Below are 16,200 nucleotides of genomic sequence, written 5' to 3' on the forward strand. Positions count from 1 at the left end.
ACTAGACTGACACCGGGTAACCCGGTTTGATATGCAGATATGGTGCTAAACATTTCAAGCCTGAACATAGTATATTCTTCCTTAGCTTTAGCCTTTAGGTATCTCTGTATCTAGTTTGTTCTTGAACCATTGAACGCATTCATACTTGGAACTGAACACGTTTGCTGAAGTTTTAGATTTTCAATCACTATCAGACATTTTTAGTATAATATGTGGTACTGATTTAAAAATTGCTAGGAAGAATAAATTGTATGATGGATTGTTTTAATTTTTTTTATTGTTCCTAGTTATTCTTTGTTTAACTTTAATATTTATTCCTGGTAATTTCATTTCAGATTGAAATCATCTATTTGTCATATTATATACAATGCCTCCCAAGAAAGGTGACAAAGGTGGGAATAAAACTGAGAAAGGAAACAAAGCAGACAAAAACAAGTCAGAGAGTGGGCCATCTAAAGAAAAAAAAGGAGGGACAAGTTCAGTAAAAGTAAGTTTCACTATTTTACCCTAATTTAGACAGAATGGTCTGAATTCCCTGACTGCACTGCTTTGCTGACACTTCTATTCTTTGTCTATGATTATGTGGGTTAATTTTATGCATTTGTGATGTGTTGTGATGTTAATGACATTATATTGTTTTGCTGTTCAGTTGTATTTAATGCTGATTGTCCTTTGTAATCATCAATTCAGTTTCATTCTCTGTTTCAGAGATATTGTTCATTTATTTTTAAAAGAATGTACCATAAAACTGTTAAGAGTAGACATTCTTCTGAGAGTTACCTGGAGCTTGTTAATGAGCAAGCTGGCATGCAAATATTTCTAACAAGAAACTAGGTACATTCTAATAAAGTTCATGTAATAATTAAGTTAAGGAAGTAATTTGATAGCATGTTTCTTGACATGAAGCCTTGATAATTTCTTAAATGTTCATATATCTGTATTATCAATTTCAGGTGTACTGTATTTACTGATTGATTTTTTACTTTCCAGGTAAGACACATCCTGTGTGAAAAGCAGAGCAAAATTTTAGAAGCAATGGAAAAATTGAAGGCTGGAATGAAATTTAATGAAGTTGCAGCTCAGTACTCTGAAGATAAAGCAAGGAGTGGAGTGAGTATTTGTTGAGTATATCAATAATGGAAATCACCACCAGCCATGCTTGACATATAAATTATATTTCTTAGAATAAAATAAAGGCAATTCATTTTGGTTGAATCTGTGGCTTAGGGGATAGCGTATCAGTGATGGTACTAGGTGAAGTTTCTGCTAATAACTACTCTGTTAATTCAAGTCCAAGTAAATTTAGTCAAAATTGAACTTATTTATGGAGCAGAAATTTTGGTTTGAATTATGGTTTCATTTCCAGGGCGACCTTGGCTGGATGATTAGAGGCTCGATGGTTGGTCCATTCCAGGACGCAGCATTTGCACTGCCAGTTTCTACAATTGCTAATCCAAATTATACTGACCCTCCAATAAAAACTAAGTTCGGATATCATATCATTATGGTTGAAGGGAAAAAATAATGTCAGCAACGCTGCACAGAAGTATAATTTTAGTAGGTTTATGAAAATCTTTTTATATGCCACTGTGGTATATCACAGATGAAATCACGCGTGGTCTCAGTCATTACCCTCTTAAATTTTTTAGAACCTGACTATATTTAGAAGCTGTTTCGTTCAGAACATTTCACATCATGCCACTTTTTTACCTAATCTATTATCCAGTCCACACGGCCTCTGGTATAGTATCGTTCTACTGGACTCTTGCAGAGGGGGACTGGCTGCTTCTGGGGCTGTAGGCAAATGGCGGGCACTATCAAATTGCCAATAGTTAGTGGCCAGTAACGAGACCAACTAGTGGCCGCTTGACTGGCTGCGAGTGAATACAGCTTAGATTTAAGCTTGAGTAAAGCTCGTTTGTACGAAACTTTGTTTCAATACTGAACAAATTATGATGAATATTTTATATGCTTAGCCATTTTTTGGTATTGAATTCAATATTACTTTCTTACCTCAAAATTAGATAAGTAATATATATGTTGAGAAAAACGGCGCAATATTTTTTTTCGATATAAATTGAGATAGACTTCTAACAATTGAATACGAATAACATTTAATGCATATTGAATATTCGATAACGAAGTAGAGTCACTATGTTAAGCAATGAGCTCAAAATTTTGCATTTACTATCACACTTGATTAATATACTTTTATAGAAATATTTATTTTAACAGGTTGTGTTGCCATACACAAACGATCAATTAATAAACTTGTAGAATGAGTCTTGAAGTTATTGTAGCTGGGATTCAGAAGAAGAGTGATAGAGCTGCAAAGCTGTCACCTAACCAGTTTTGCGACGGCCTCCGGCGAAACGCTTATTACCAGATGATAGAGATATACAGAGTTAGTAATAACCTCGTGAGCAACCTAACTTGTTAACTGAATTAATACGAGTATATTAAATAATTAATAAAATAAGTAAAATAATCAAATAATGAACTGGCCCCGAGTGAATGCAACTATAGGGAATACCTGCGTGAGGAGTATGCCTCAAGACAAATGGAGACAACTTGTACGTTTTTAATCCTCCTTTATTTAAGAGGCGGCTTGTGTAAACGGTCGGCTCAGCTTAACCCTCTACCGCCGTAGTTCACTCTCCGGGAAAATAACTTTCAACTTGAATTAAACGTCAAATATTGAGTATCGCAACCTGAGGACGTGTGTACGCAACAAAGAACATTTTAAAGTTGTCATACTAGAACGTATCCTTTTAGGGAAGCAGGCTTGTGAAAATATTGCTCCGGTTACTCATGTCAGGCGGTAGAGGGTTAATACAGAACTTAATAGGTAGCCGGCAGGGATTAGGAATTTCATTCGCCATTTCTTCCCACGTTCTATGTGATTTTAAGAGAAAGTCCTGGCCTAAGTTTCCAGCAAACTAGTATAGCTGATGTCAATATGCCTTATTCGCCGATGCAATTGCATTTAGAAAGTGGCCGTTGGATCACTAATGCAAATTTGTCTCATTTATTTCATGACAATTTTGGAATTTGGTGGCAATATATTAGAGGATAGGCAGCAAATGTGATCCAGGAAAACATGATCGTAAGATTAAGATAAGAAGTAAGCGCCGTAGCTTGCTGACACTTGGTAGTCAGTCAGTCCTTGTCTCAGGCAACTCATGGTCGCCCCCACACAAACATTCGTACTTTTATTACTGCTATGACGGACTTGCTGGTGCAAACTAACGCTCTCGTTGGTCATGATTTAGGACTGAAAATAAGGCATTAATAGATAGAAGTTGTTGGTATGCACTAACAAATTGTGCATATCTTGATCGATATGTGTTACAGAATCCAGATTACATTAAGGCTCTAGATTGAAAAGCCGGAAAACAAATTGAAATTCTATTTATCTGTGCAATCAACAATAAGTTCACTGAACAGATTAAATACGGTACCTATGAAACAAATAATAATATAAGAATCGAACAACAGTATGCAATTATTTTATTTTTTTAGGTTATAGACCGTAGGTGTGTACGAGTTGCATTGCACAAGACGAACCATGCAGAGTTAGCAGAGAAGCCAAGTGAAGATGGTCAAACGTCGTGCCAGCAAGAAAAGCAGGTGAGAGACGATCATCAGATAGACTACGTTCATGAATTTCTTACCTATAGCGAGTAACTAAGTATATAGGTACCTAAGTATATTGCAAATATTGCCAAAAAAGGACAAATTGAAATAATTACCTCCCTTATCGTAGCATATACAATTATATTATTAGACTCCACACGTTGTCCAGAATAAACACTAATCCTGACAGCAGGCACTTCTTCATCTTATTGTAAATAAATTATGAAGGATGAAACTCCTAAAACATGTACCTAGATTTCATCAATCTAATAGAATTCATATTCAATATCACTTTCAAAGCAGAATAAATTCTCTTGAAGACGCAAACTTTGACTAAAATGAGCGGTAGAGGCAATTTCATCATGTGTCCGTCACCGACCACTCACAGACTCCGAATGCAGCTCAGTAGATGCGAGCCAACAGCATTCCAGCGCTAAGGGGGAGGCAAAGCAGTGGCCCGCAGGTAAACTATAGGAGGAATGGGATCATCCGGATCACAATCACATTCTCGGGCCTTCTTCCCGCCACACAAAATAAGTTCTGCTTTTCCTAGAACTAGGGAAGATAGAAGTCTTGGGTGAGGAGGATCGTTATCAAAACAACACGTAGGACCTGGCAACCATCGAACCACTCCATCACTCAATACATTCTTAAGGGAAAGTATGTAAACCCCTTGCCGACACGATGGCTTCACATAACCTACATTTTCGATTCGCTGTGAACTACCAGGACTGGCCACACATTGAGCTGCATTACTATTACTCAATAACTGCAAGCGAATGGAATGTTTGTCAAGAAGCGATTTACGAAGTTCACGGTGATTGTTGGCGTTTGGTCTAACAGAAGGTTTAAAATGGCTGACAACGGGAGGTTCAGGCATGGGGGCTTTGGTACACTCAACACGTCCGATGGCGGCAACATGTCCAGCTGCAGGCAGCGTGACTTTGCTAGTAATGTGTGATTCGTACGACAGTACAACAATATTATCATCAACTTGACAAGAAGGGGAACACCAGAGCTTTTTGGGCATGTAATCAGACTGTTCCTCTCTGAGCCTCCGCCACTCCCAGGACTCCGAAGACCGAATGTCAGAAGGTATGGTCAGCATCCAATAATCGCAATGCAAATCATTGTAACCACCGCAACCAGACATGATGATAACGTGTTTTTCATCTAATTTGAACTGAGAATGACCATACCTTGGTGGCGGTGAATTATACGAAATCCTAGGCTTCAACCATTTACCTTTCTTCATATCTAAGCATGTTACTGAGTTTGAACTAACATGAATGCCTTGACCGTTGTTCTGAAAGCCTCCAAAGAAAACGATAACATCCCCATGAACTGTAGCAGTATGACCAGCAACAGCAGGTGGCTTGCCCGGAAAATCTACTGGTATCCAAATATTTTTGTCAATATTGAAGCAGTGGAGTTCGTCAAATAAAATGCCACTCTGGTGTAGAGGATATGGACACGGGCTGGCCCATCCACCAAACAAAATCAAGTGCCCGTTCCAGGAAACAAGAGGCAAGTGTGATTTTGGACTGGGTACAGTTGAGGTAGGTATGGCATGGACAAGATTAATTTTCCCACTTTGAAGATTGATTCGCCAGAGATCATTAAACGTAGTAAGAGCGGATGTGCAACCACCAAAAAGATATAAATCTGATTCCACCACACACGCAGATTGCATCATACGACTTGAAGCAAAGGAGGATGTAGGACATGCAGGGATAATCTTCATGCCAAGAGGTCCATTCAGCACAGCAGACTGAAATCTTGTTTTCATAACTTGAGCAACTCGCTGGCAACACTGATGCCATCTTGAACACACCTGAAAGATGAATGTTATAAAAGCAATAGAACAAGTCAAAATAAAATATACTTTTAGATATTCCTTCTTGTTTATACAAGCAAGGAAAAAAGTAACAATGATTTTTTTTGAACAATGTTGATCAACTGAGCAAATATGAGAAAAACTGTCTGGAAAACTAATCTATTTAAAACAGAACCACTCCACAAAAAAGTATAACAGTTCTCAATTGATAAGTGCATGAAATTGATAATGAAGTTGATGAGAAATCAAGAAAACATAGTATACTTACCATTGAACAAGCCTTTATATCTCCGTATGGAGACACCTTCCCTAGGATGTATTCTAGAATAACATTGGGTAAATCATCAATAGAGGCCATCTCAGGGCGAGGTAGTATTCAAGAAAAAGCAGTTGATTTTCTGAAAAAAATTTAAATAAAGTTTACAGAAAAAAGTGACACAAATAATGGGACATATAAAATAGAATTAGGCACTGCAAATATCAGCAAAGATGTTAAACAGCAGAATTGCTGCTCCTCAAAGGAGCATCTCCACCACAAGAGCAGCAACAAGGTTCACAGGAAGTATGAGGTCTTCTGAACCTATGTATTTGTTGCTGAATAGATAAAAATAGGATGTGCAAACTGATGAAGCTCTCAGCTCTATACATTACAAGCACAACAGTTACGTACATGAAGCAGCTAAATGGAAAAAGACCAGGTTTGTTTAAAAAAAAATAGCCAACTTTCCCACATTAGGAATTTCAGCTCCCACTCCCAATAAGAATATTAATTCATTTCATATTGACACAAACTAATTTTTTTAGGTTCTAATATTGTGGCTCAATCATATGCTATGCTTACAAATTAAATGGGAGACAATTCACTGAGCAGGAATCTCATGGCTTTAAAAAGAGCAGGAAAGCTCTACTCAATGCCAGGAATTTACATACTACAGGCCTAATACAATGCAAGATTATTTCATAGAGTGTCTTTTTAAGCAATGAGTTTCAAGATCCTCTTTTTGCTTGTGCCTGAATAAGTTTTGTTCCCACACTCCCTATACATATGATCATCAAGTAATAATCTCCCAGCAGTTCCCTATAAAATACTTAATTTTTAACACATTCTTCAGGGATTTCCATAAACTATACAGACCATGAGTAGGTTCTCATGCAGTGCCAGTTGCAGTCTAAAAGTAATACATTTCCATTTCCTAATCATACTTTGCTATCACAACTTAATTATATGAAATTAAAATACTAAAAATAATTATTAGAACATGTATTTGTCTCATTTTTACAACACTTCTCTTTAACTTCTTGTTTTTCTGTCTGTCTGATACAAATCTTTTTATAATCAAAATTCCACACACTTCTACTTATCCTATCAATCTGAAATTTTGCACACTTGCATAAAGTTGGAAACAATGCATAAACCGAATGACAAAATAAATAATTTTAAAAATAAAAGCAATTTTTTTTTTCAATATTAAAGAAACAGAAGAAATAATTTTGTCAGTTACAAATCCTATAATTGATATTTGACACACTTTTACCTGTCCAATTGATATGAAATTTTGCACACTTGTGTGAAGTTGGAGGCAATGCATGAATCAATTGACAGAATGAATAATTTTGAAAAAAATGTGTATATTAAAAAAAATGAAAAATTAATTTTTTTAATGTTTGAAAATAATATTAGAAATTCCTTGTACATCTGTATCATTGGAAACAATGGATTCTTCAAAAGTGTGGTCTTTAAAAAATAATTTAAACAGGGTGGCCCAGTGGTTACAGTTCAGAGTAGGTACCAAGATTGGCGCAGAGAGGCGCGGGTTCGATCCCAGCTCTGTGCGCCAGTTTCTGGTCAGAATCGGCAAGGAGGCCGGGCAGTTAAGCACAGCAGAATTGTAGCAGTGAGTTGCGAGTTTGAGACCCGCAAAATGCTGTGAATGTTCTGCAATGTTAAGAATCAGCAACAGGCCTACGGCCTAATAAACGCTGAAACCACTATTATTATATATTACTATTTCTCTTAAACTTAGTCAATATCAATTTCATGACTTTTGTTACCAAATATTTACAGAAGACAATTGGTTTGTCTAACCTATATCTCCTATATAAACCAGTAATATTATATCAGGTGCTGGCTGCCAGTAAGGCCACTTGGGCAGGGTGGAATTCTAGGAATTGTTTATGATTCATAAGGATTGATCATCCAGCCAGGTAATTAGACTGATGACAAACTATCACTAAAATAAAAAAGATAAATATTTTTAATTCTTAAATCCAATGCATGTGAAGTCATTCATGTATAACCCATACTGTCTGTCCACTTTAACCACTATCATTTGTCTGTGCTAGTGCCACTGGCACTGGCACATTGCTAATTTTAGTGGCATACAGTCAAACAGGGTAACAAGAGACAATTTTGAGCACATTTTAAAGGTCTTTGCAACAGCTATTGTATGGCACCTCTGAATAAAACCTATATGCTATTTGTAAGGTGCCAGATGCAAAAGAAAAGAGTTCCAAATTACCTATGGGAACAGGGAATTGGAGACACTTGAAATAAAACTTAATTTTAAAACATTTAAAGCATGCAGAGCATACTTATGCATTACTAACAGTACTCCAAAGTCCTCCTTTTCCTTTGTAGGTGATGTAAGTGTAGTACAATAAATGACATTCTCAGTAATTTGTACTTGTTTTTCCTTTATTGATATGATATTACCATATCAATACATTACCTTATTATTGATGTGATATTACCGTATCCATGACCATGCCATTGAGCATTGACAACAACCTTGTCCACTGCAAGCTTCATATCAGCAGCCATATAGCATTTCTTCTGTATCTGTAAGCTTATTACAGGACTGGGCTTGTAATTTTACACCATTTTAATAGGGTCAAGTGAATTCATTATAACAAAAAAAAATACATATTGTAAAATACATACCTGAAACAGAAAGGAATATTTTAGTGACAACCATCATATTTTTTGGAGAAATAAATCATGTTTTAGGTTAATTACTTTTCATTCTATGTTGCCTGGTGCACAATTCCATCTATGACATTCTATGCACAATTTTGTGATGACCAATGATGCATTAATTTTTGAGCAAGCAAATTTTTTTCACTGGGCAAGGTAAATGTAATCAAAATTCTTTGTTGTTAATCAAATTTTTTTTTGTTAACTGGAGCCTTTGCTAACTGAGGTTCTACTGTAAATGCATTGTTAGGGATATCCCATTTTACCCTGGAGCCCAGGGGGAAATAGCTGCTATTTTGTTTTTGATTGAGATATGAATATTCCATCAATGAAGTTTTAAAGCAAACACCTGTCTGCAACTTTTTTATAAGTGAAATTTTTTAATACAGCAAAAATTTTTTTACTACAGACCATAGCAGAAGTATTTTTCCAAAATATAACTTTTCAACTTTTTTCATGGACTTTTTGGAGCTCATAAATCATAAATGTATGATTTTTCAACATATTTTATGCCACATAGATTTAAAAAATGTTGAAGTTTATGCAGGGTGCATACTGGTATTTAGAAAAAAGTTCATGACTTTTCCATGACTCTCCATGAGCATCAATATAATTTTCCAAGACTCGTATACGACAGGTTTAGCATGACTGAAAGACTAACCACGCATATTCTATCATCTTATACAGCTGATAAATAGCAAATGTATAACTGCATAGAGCAGGCAGACACAGAGGAACAAAAATGAAACATATCTGATAACCAAGCCCACACTGGTATTATGAATCAATAGTGTTAAATCACAACAAATATTGAGTAATGTACACAAGAATGTACATGATAAAGTCAATACAGTTCAGAACACTCTTCAACACCACTACCCTAACATTCAACAGGCAGCTATTTCATCAACTTTTTCTTAATGTTCAGTTCAAGAGTGTCTAGCTTTTTCAAAGATCGCTTCATGGCATTGAACTTTGCGATAATTTTCAAATCCCCCTTTCTCTCCATTGCTTCTGCATATTCATCTGCTGCATGCACAACTGCCTTGATGCCCTCCTCCGTATGCCTTTTCTTCTTTTTCAGTTCATCTAGCTCATCAAACAAAGCCTTCCTCTTCTGGGTTTTCTTGGCCTTCACATTCTGCTCTTTCTCTTCTGCCAAATAAGTTTTGTAGGCTGTTTTGGCACTGCCAGCTGCAAGCAGCATCTTCTCGGTGATGGCCATCTTGTCCAGGCCACCAACATGTGCAACAGGATCAACTACAGCATGCAGGGCAACCACCATTTGCTCTATCATGCTGTGTGTCATGATTTTCTTGTTGAATGAAAACCCTCTTTCAACTGTGGCTTGGCCATGAGACAGGAGTATGAGCATCTGCACTACATTCCAAAGCTTCTTGTAGGTGCTCTTTGACAGAATGACATGCCAAAAAGTGTCCAGTTGATCAGAAGTTGAAAATGCTTGAAACTGAGCCTTCAGTTCACAGCAGTGTCATTCATCATCTCTAAAGTTGCATATCTCATCGCACAACACCATCCACATCTGTGTTAGGGAATCTCTTGGCATCAACAAGCAAAGTGAGACAGTTCTTCAACTGTGTCTTGTCAGCTTCCTTATAGTCCTTCATGAAGACTTTAGGCACCAACCATCTCAGGTTCCTACCAAGGCCATACCTGAAAGAGCTCTTGTCCATTGTCCAGTAGCTTTTGGACTACAGCCTGCACAAAGTCCACACACGTGTCTTGAATGTGAGAACTTGCAGTGCACTTGCCTTCTTGTCTGAAAGCAAATTTTTTTTACCGTGGTCGTGTCCATGTAACTGACATCAAGGATATATTAAGGGAAATCAAAACTCCTTTGTTCCATGACTTTCCATGACCTGAAATGAAATTCAATGGCTTTCCAGGCATGGAAAATGAAAAATCGAATTCCATGACTTTCCAGGTTTTCCATGAGCGGTACGCACCCTGCAGAGGACTGTCCCTAATCCCGATTTACCCAGCCCAACCCTTATTACCCCATTTGACGGTACAAGTACGACTTGAGTCTAGAGGAGTTGACCTACTGGGTCGAGTCCTATGAATAGACCAGACACCAGAGCAGGCATCAAACTTGTGTGGAAAATTGGGCAGAATGCAGAAGCCTGAAGCTACATGTGAATTGGCAAAAACACCCAAGAATCTGGCCAATTTCAGCATTTCACCGGTTCCTATAGCCTTTTCTTAATATCTCAAGTCAAGCTCAGACTCATTGAAATACAAGATATGCACATGCAGATGTTCCAGCATAATCCAGCCAAGCTGACAGGATTGGAATTTACCTACTTGTTTCTGAAATCTTGCGGCTCCCACGGTAACATGAGGAATTTCTTATGCATTTGGAAACTCACAGCCTGATCGTGCACTTTTATTAACAATTAGATACAGGGTTGGCATTGACTAAATCAAACTGAATAAATCATTTGATTTTTTATAGAAAATTATGATTTTTTTATTATTTTGATTTTTTGATTTTTTTTTATACAATCTGGCAGTCTTTAGTTTATTTTGAGGTATTGTTATTCATAGTTTAAAATAAATGCACTATGACATATTGGAATATAAACTTTAATGTGTATTAGCCTTTAATTAATTAGCCTTTAATATGTATTAGGTTCCAATTAATTGTATGTTTTTGGTTCAGAGGCATCAAGTGTTGCAATACATTGTACATAGCTAGCAGCTTGGCTAATTCTTATACCGTATAACAAATAATCAAATAGTTAGCTAAAAACTACTTATAGCCTTGGCTATAAGTAGTTTTTTAGCTATTTGATTATTTGTTATATATTGATTACAATACTATACAATTTAATTGTGTTAGCTAGCTTATACATGGTGAGGCAGAACTGATTAAGCAGTTTTGAGGCAAAATAAAAGAATAAAGGAGGTACATAAAGAAGAAAGTTTATTTTCCTTGAGTATAGCATAACATACCATTTAAAATACTTATGCTTTGAAAACAATATCAGGAAGATGGTGGCCGTTAGCTGCGACACATTGTTGGAGTCGTTCTTGGAAGTTTCCTAATCCTACAGCACATTCACACATATGGCATGGTATGGCCATAACCTCTGCAATAATTCATTCCCTTAGCTGTGGTAGGGTGTGAGAGTGACTTCTGAGCACCCTCTCTTCTTGATGTCCCCAAAGTAAGAAATCGCAAATGCTCAAATCAGGCGACCTCGCAGACCACTGTATATCACCCCACAGAGACACCAGATGTCCGGGAAACATGCGCTTTGAAACATTGAGTGACATTTGGGCTGTGTGAGCTGTAGCCCCATAATGCTGGAACCACACGTGTCCCAATGCTTCATTTTCAACACTGTTTTCCATCCTGGGCTGCAAGAAATTTTACAACGTTGCAGCATAGCATTTGGAATTCACTGTCACGGTTACTCCCTCCTCCGAGAACGACTCCAACAGTGTGTTGCAGCTAATGGCCACCATCTTTCAGATATTGTTTTCAAAACATAAGTATTCTAAATGGTATGTTATGCTAACCTCAAGGAAAATAAACTTTCTTCTTTATGAACCTCCATTACTCTTTTATTTCATATACAAAACAGCTCAATCGGTTCTGCCCCACCCTGTATATTGAGAGGTTGAGATTGAATTGACCTTTTAGGCAATTAAAAAGATTTTCCACCCTAATATGAGTATTCTTATTAAAATATTTAACTTCAATTTTAAAATATATGTCAATTTAAAACTAGAAACAAAACAATTATAATATGAAACTATATATCTAAAATATAAAATAATTAATTGCAGTGAATGGAAAAAAATTGTTTGAATTGTGCATATGTTTATTTCAAATAGTGTTAGCTTTTCTCATAACATTAGTTTTGTTCCAAGACATTTGAGGTTCGTATTGTTATCATTTAAGTTTAGCATTGGTTTATTGGTCTGAATAAAATGGGAACAGTGCAGTCAGTCACTCAATCACTACCGTGAAATGGCGTTACTTTGACCGGCGGGGTAACTTTGACCACTTTTCGTTTTTTTAACAAAAACCCCCAAAACTCAAAAACGATTCGACATAGAAAAATTTTGTCAACACCCGGTCAAAGAAACCCCAAGAGCTGGGGTAACAAAGACCATCACTTTTTTTAAAATTATATCAAAACTATGAGAGGCAGGAGCCAGCAATTTATGGTGAGTAAAGCTAAAGTATAGACCTGTATTTTGCATGTTTCAATTTAAGTTTAACTTATCTAGTAAGAAAATGGCATCATTTTGAAAAAAAAGTGGTCAAAGTTACCCCATTTTATGGTACTACATAGTCTGTATGTTTAGAGGGTAGAGTCTGGTAGATTTATAGGACATAAAACTAGTAATCTAATCTACTGTTGTTCACTGTGCTATCAGCTGCCTATCTGTTACTGTTATTTGACTCTTCAATGTTTAGAAGATCCGCATTCCTGAAGTGTTTTTGTATATTGAATCCAGTTAAGTGGTCAATATTTAGCTTGTTACCTTGCTCCATACATACTTTACAAAGCTAATAAATAGACTTATCAATAATTGTTTACCTTAAAGTCCCAAAGTGGTAAACACCACCTTGGCCATTCTTGAAGGCAGTAAGTGCCCTTTTTAGCCATCTATTTTGATCCATATACTGTTATTGTTAGTAGGCTAATTGCAACATAAAAAATAACATTTCAAAAAGACAAAAAAGCTGGAAAAATCACCAACCCTGATTAGATAGAAGGCAATTCATTTGGCAGAAATCTTGTGGTTCCGGAAATAGCAGGAAAACTCTAGTTGCGACCCTAATGGTACCGTCAAATGAGGTAATAAGGGACGGTTTTGAGCGTATTTTGTTAATAACTTCTTACAATGAAACATTTCATAAACAAGTTTGGGCTCATTTTGAAGGTCTTTGCAAGGGCTTTTGTATGGCATTGCCAAAAAAATTCCACATGCTATTTGTAAGGTGCTAGACTCATTATGAAAGCCTCACAATTTAATCTGGGAACGGGGTAATAAGGGACACTTCAAATAAAACTCAATTTTAAAACGTTTGAAGCAAGCCAAGTGTACTCATCTATTACTAACAGTACTCTTAAGTCTTCCTCTTCCTTTGTAGATGATGTAAATGTAGAATAAATGACATTTTCTGTGATTTTTACTTGTATTTTCTTTATTGACATGATATCACCTTATCCCTACATTACCGTATTATTTATGTGATATTACCATATCCATGGACATGCCATTGAGCATTGACAATGACCTTGTCTACTGCAAGCTTCATATCAGTAGCCATATAGCATTTCTTCTGTATCTGTAAGCTTACAGGACAGCTTGAAATTTGGCACAATTTTAATCTAGTCAAGTGATTTCACTATAAAAAAATACCATCAACAGGGGCTACTCTGGATGATTTCGAACATTTTTCATTCATAACTTCTTACCATGAAACATTTCATAAACAAGTTTAGGCTCATTTCAAAGCTCTTTGCAAGGGCTATCGAATGGCATCTTAAAAAATTCCACATGCTATTTGTAAGGTGCCAGAAGCAAAAAAAGAGTGTCCCAAGGAGCCCCATTCAACGGGGCTACTCGGGACACTTGGAATAAAACTTCATTTTAAAACATTTGAAGCATGCAGAGTGTACTCATCCATTACTAACAGTACTCTGAAGTCCTCCTCTTTCATTGTAGATGATGTAGAGGTAGAATAAATGACATTTTCTGTGATTTTTACTTGTTTTTCCTTTATTGATATGATATTACCATATACATCAATTACCGTATTATTGATGCGATATTACCGTATCCATGAACATGCCATTGAGCATTTACAACAACCTTGTCCACTGCAAGCTTCATATCAGCAGCCTTATAGCATTTTTTCTGTATCTGTAAGCTTACAGGACGGCTTGTAATTTCACACCATTTTAATTGGGTTAAGTGAATTTACTAAAAAAAAGATCGTGAAAAACATACCTGAAACAGAAAGGAATGTTTTAGTGACAACCATCATATGTTTTGGAGAAATAAATCATAGTTTAGGTCAATTACTTTTCATTCTATGATGCCTGGTGCACAATTCTATATATGACATTCTATGCACACTTTAGAGATGACCAATGATGCACTAATTTTTTGATAAGTGAATTTTTTTGCTGAGCGAGGTAAATGTAATCAATAATCTTTCTTTTTAATAAATTTTTTTCTTAACTGGAGCCTTTGCTAACTGAGGTTCTACTGTTAATGCGTTTTTGGGGGTGTCCCGAATAGCCCTGGGGAGGGTGGCCCGAGTAGCCCCGCCGTGCGGAAATGGCCGCCATTTTTTTGGGGATGAGATAGGACAATTCCGTCAATTATGTTTTCAAGCCAACACCTGGGTGCATCTTTTATGTAAGTAAAATTTTTTAATATGGCAAATATTTTTTTTGCTACAGACCTTAGCAGAAGTAACTTTTCAAAATATCATTTTCACCATTTTTTTCAGGAATTTTTCAAAGCTAGTAAATGTAGTATTTTTCAACTTCCTTTATACTACATAGATAGGAAAAATGTTGACGTTTACGCCACTATATTTAGTTTTGCAATATTCTAATTAGTTTTGCTACTATAACAGTTTTACGCCGTGTCGTAGGACTGTCCCGAGTTACCCCGCCCGTCCCAAGTAGCTCCGGTTGACGGTACTCATAGGTGATCTTGAATTTGTGCATTGCGTTATGCAATTTGTAAAATTATAAATTATAAATAGGTACAAACTTTTTCAAATTAATTCTGAAAGCATAATGTCTATTGAATTCTAATATGGATCATTAATTTTAGCATTGTATTTCCAAAAATCAAGTATTGCATTTCCTTTAATTTAAAAACATTCTTTTACATCAAAAACAATGAATTTTTTCTTACAGCTCCTACGATGATTGACGATCTCACTCATACTGTCAACTGGGGCTACTCAGGACGGGCGGTGTAACTCGGAACAGTCCTCCAACATGGCGTAAAACTGTTTTAGTAGCAAAACTAATTGGAATATTGCAAAACTAAATATAGTGGCATAAACATCCCGAGTAGCCCCGGTTGATGGTATAGCTAAAAATTTTAAATTGAACAATTTTGTCATTTCAAAGACTCCATTGATTACAGAACTTTAGTTTTTGCAAGTGTACTCAAGAACAGTTTCTGAAATAGTAGGGACATTTCCATTATCATTCTGAAATAGAAGCGTCATTTCCATTCTTACATATAAACAGGATTAATAAAATACCTATCAAATCCATTTTTTTTAAATTGCTTTGAAGACTTTGGGTATGAATAGATCACACCTCCCAGCCTGAGCACAACTGGGTTTCCTTGTACTATATTGCCACTCTGATTTCAAAGTAGATCTCTAAGGCCTCTCACCAGCCGGTGGTTGTTGTATGGAAGGAAGTAAAAAAGAATTAGGCACTGGAAATTTTTCAAAGGTTGTTAACCATGTTGCATCCCAACAGGTACTGTCCAAGGTGACGAATTACTGCAGTTCTTCTTTTTTGAGGATATCTCCTCCACCAAGAGCTGAGATGAGGTTCCAGGGAATCAAAAGATTCTCCAGAGCTGAGCGAAACTCCCTCCACTGATCAGTGAAGAACGAGCAGTGCAAGATGAAGTGACTAATTGTGTCTTCCACATTACACTCAGGGCAGATACTGGAATTGGTCTGATTGAAACGGGCCAAGTGAGCCCTTACACCAGCATGACC

The 16,200-nt window shown here is 36.4% G+C and overlaps 2 protein-coding genes across 3 annotated transcripts; one reads left to right on the forward strand and one right to left on the reverse strand.

Annotated features, from left to right (window-relative positions):
• Positions 1 to 309: 309 nt before the first annotated feature.
• Positions 310 to 2,283, forward strand: LOC108670267 (peptidyl-prolyl cis-trans isomerase NIMA-interacting 4). The gene is made up of 3 exons (XM_018157726.1): positions 310 to 487; positions 991 to 1,110; positions 1,367 to 2,283. The coding sequence occupies exons 1-3, from the start codon at positions 368 to 370 to the stop codon at positions 1,523 to 1,525; spliced, it is 399 nt and encodes a 132-aa protein (XP_018013215.1). The 5' UTR covers positions 310 to 367; the 3' UTR covers positions 1,526 to 2,283.
• Positions 2,284 to 3,394: 1,111 nt separating this feature from the next.
• LOC108670268 (F-box only protein 42) lies at positions 3,395 to 16,200 on the reverse strand. Of its 2 annotated transcripts, none has more exons than XM_018157728.2 (3): positions 15,727 to 16,200; positions 5,742 to 5,871; positions 3,395 to 5,470 (listed from the first exon to the last, which is right to left on the reverse strand). In XM_018157728.2, the coding sequence occupies exons 2-3, from the start codon at positions 5,829 to 5,831 to the stop codon at positions 4,070 to 4,072; spliced, it is 1,491 nt and encodes a 496-aa protein (XP_018013217.1). In that variant the 5' UTR covers positions 5,832 to 5,871; positions 15,727 to 16,200; the 3' UTR covers positions 3,395 to 4,069. The 2 variants fall into 2 exon arrangements, with proteins under 2 accessions (XP_018013217.1, XP_018013218.1); XM_018157729.2 differs by lacking the exon at positions 15,727 to 16,200 and adding an exon at positions 6,609 to 6,697.

The sequence above is a fragment of the Hyalella azteca genome, unplaced genomic scaffold, assembly GCF_000764305.2.
Source record: "Hyalella azteca isolate HAZT.00-mixed unplaced genomic scaffold, Hazt_2.0.2 contig11834, whole genome shotgun sequence".
Taxonomy (NCBI): Eukaryota; Metazoa; Arthropoda; class Malacostraca; order Amphipoda; family Hyalellidae; genus Hyalella; species Hyalella azteca.

What these genes read in the sequence shown, in the direction of transcription:
- LOC108670268 (XM_018157728.2), bottom strand. Translation starts at nt 5,831, where the DNA reads ATGGCCTCTATTGATGATTTACCCAATGTTATTCTAGAATACATCCTA. An exon ending in ATATAAAGGCTTGTTCAATG is followed by an intron (nt 5,471 to 5,741) that starts GTAAGTATACTA and finishes TTCATCTTTCAG; the next exon opens with GTGTGTTCAAGATGGCATCA.
- LOC108670267 (XM_018157726.1), top strand. Translation starts at nt 368, where the DNA reads ATGCCTCCCAAGAAAGGTGACAAAGGTGGGAATAAAACTGAGAAAGGA. An exon ending in GAGGGACAAGTTCAGTAAAA is followed by an intron (nt 488 to 990) that starts GTAAGTTTCACT and finishes TTTACTTTCCAG; the next exon opens with GTAAGACACATCCTGTGTGA. An exon ending in AAGATAAAGCAAGGAGTGGA is followed by an intron (nt 1,111 to 1,366) that starts GTGAGTATTTGT and finishes TTTCATTTCCAG; the next exon opens with GGCGACCTTGGCTGGATGAT.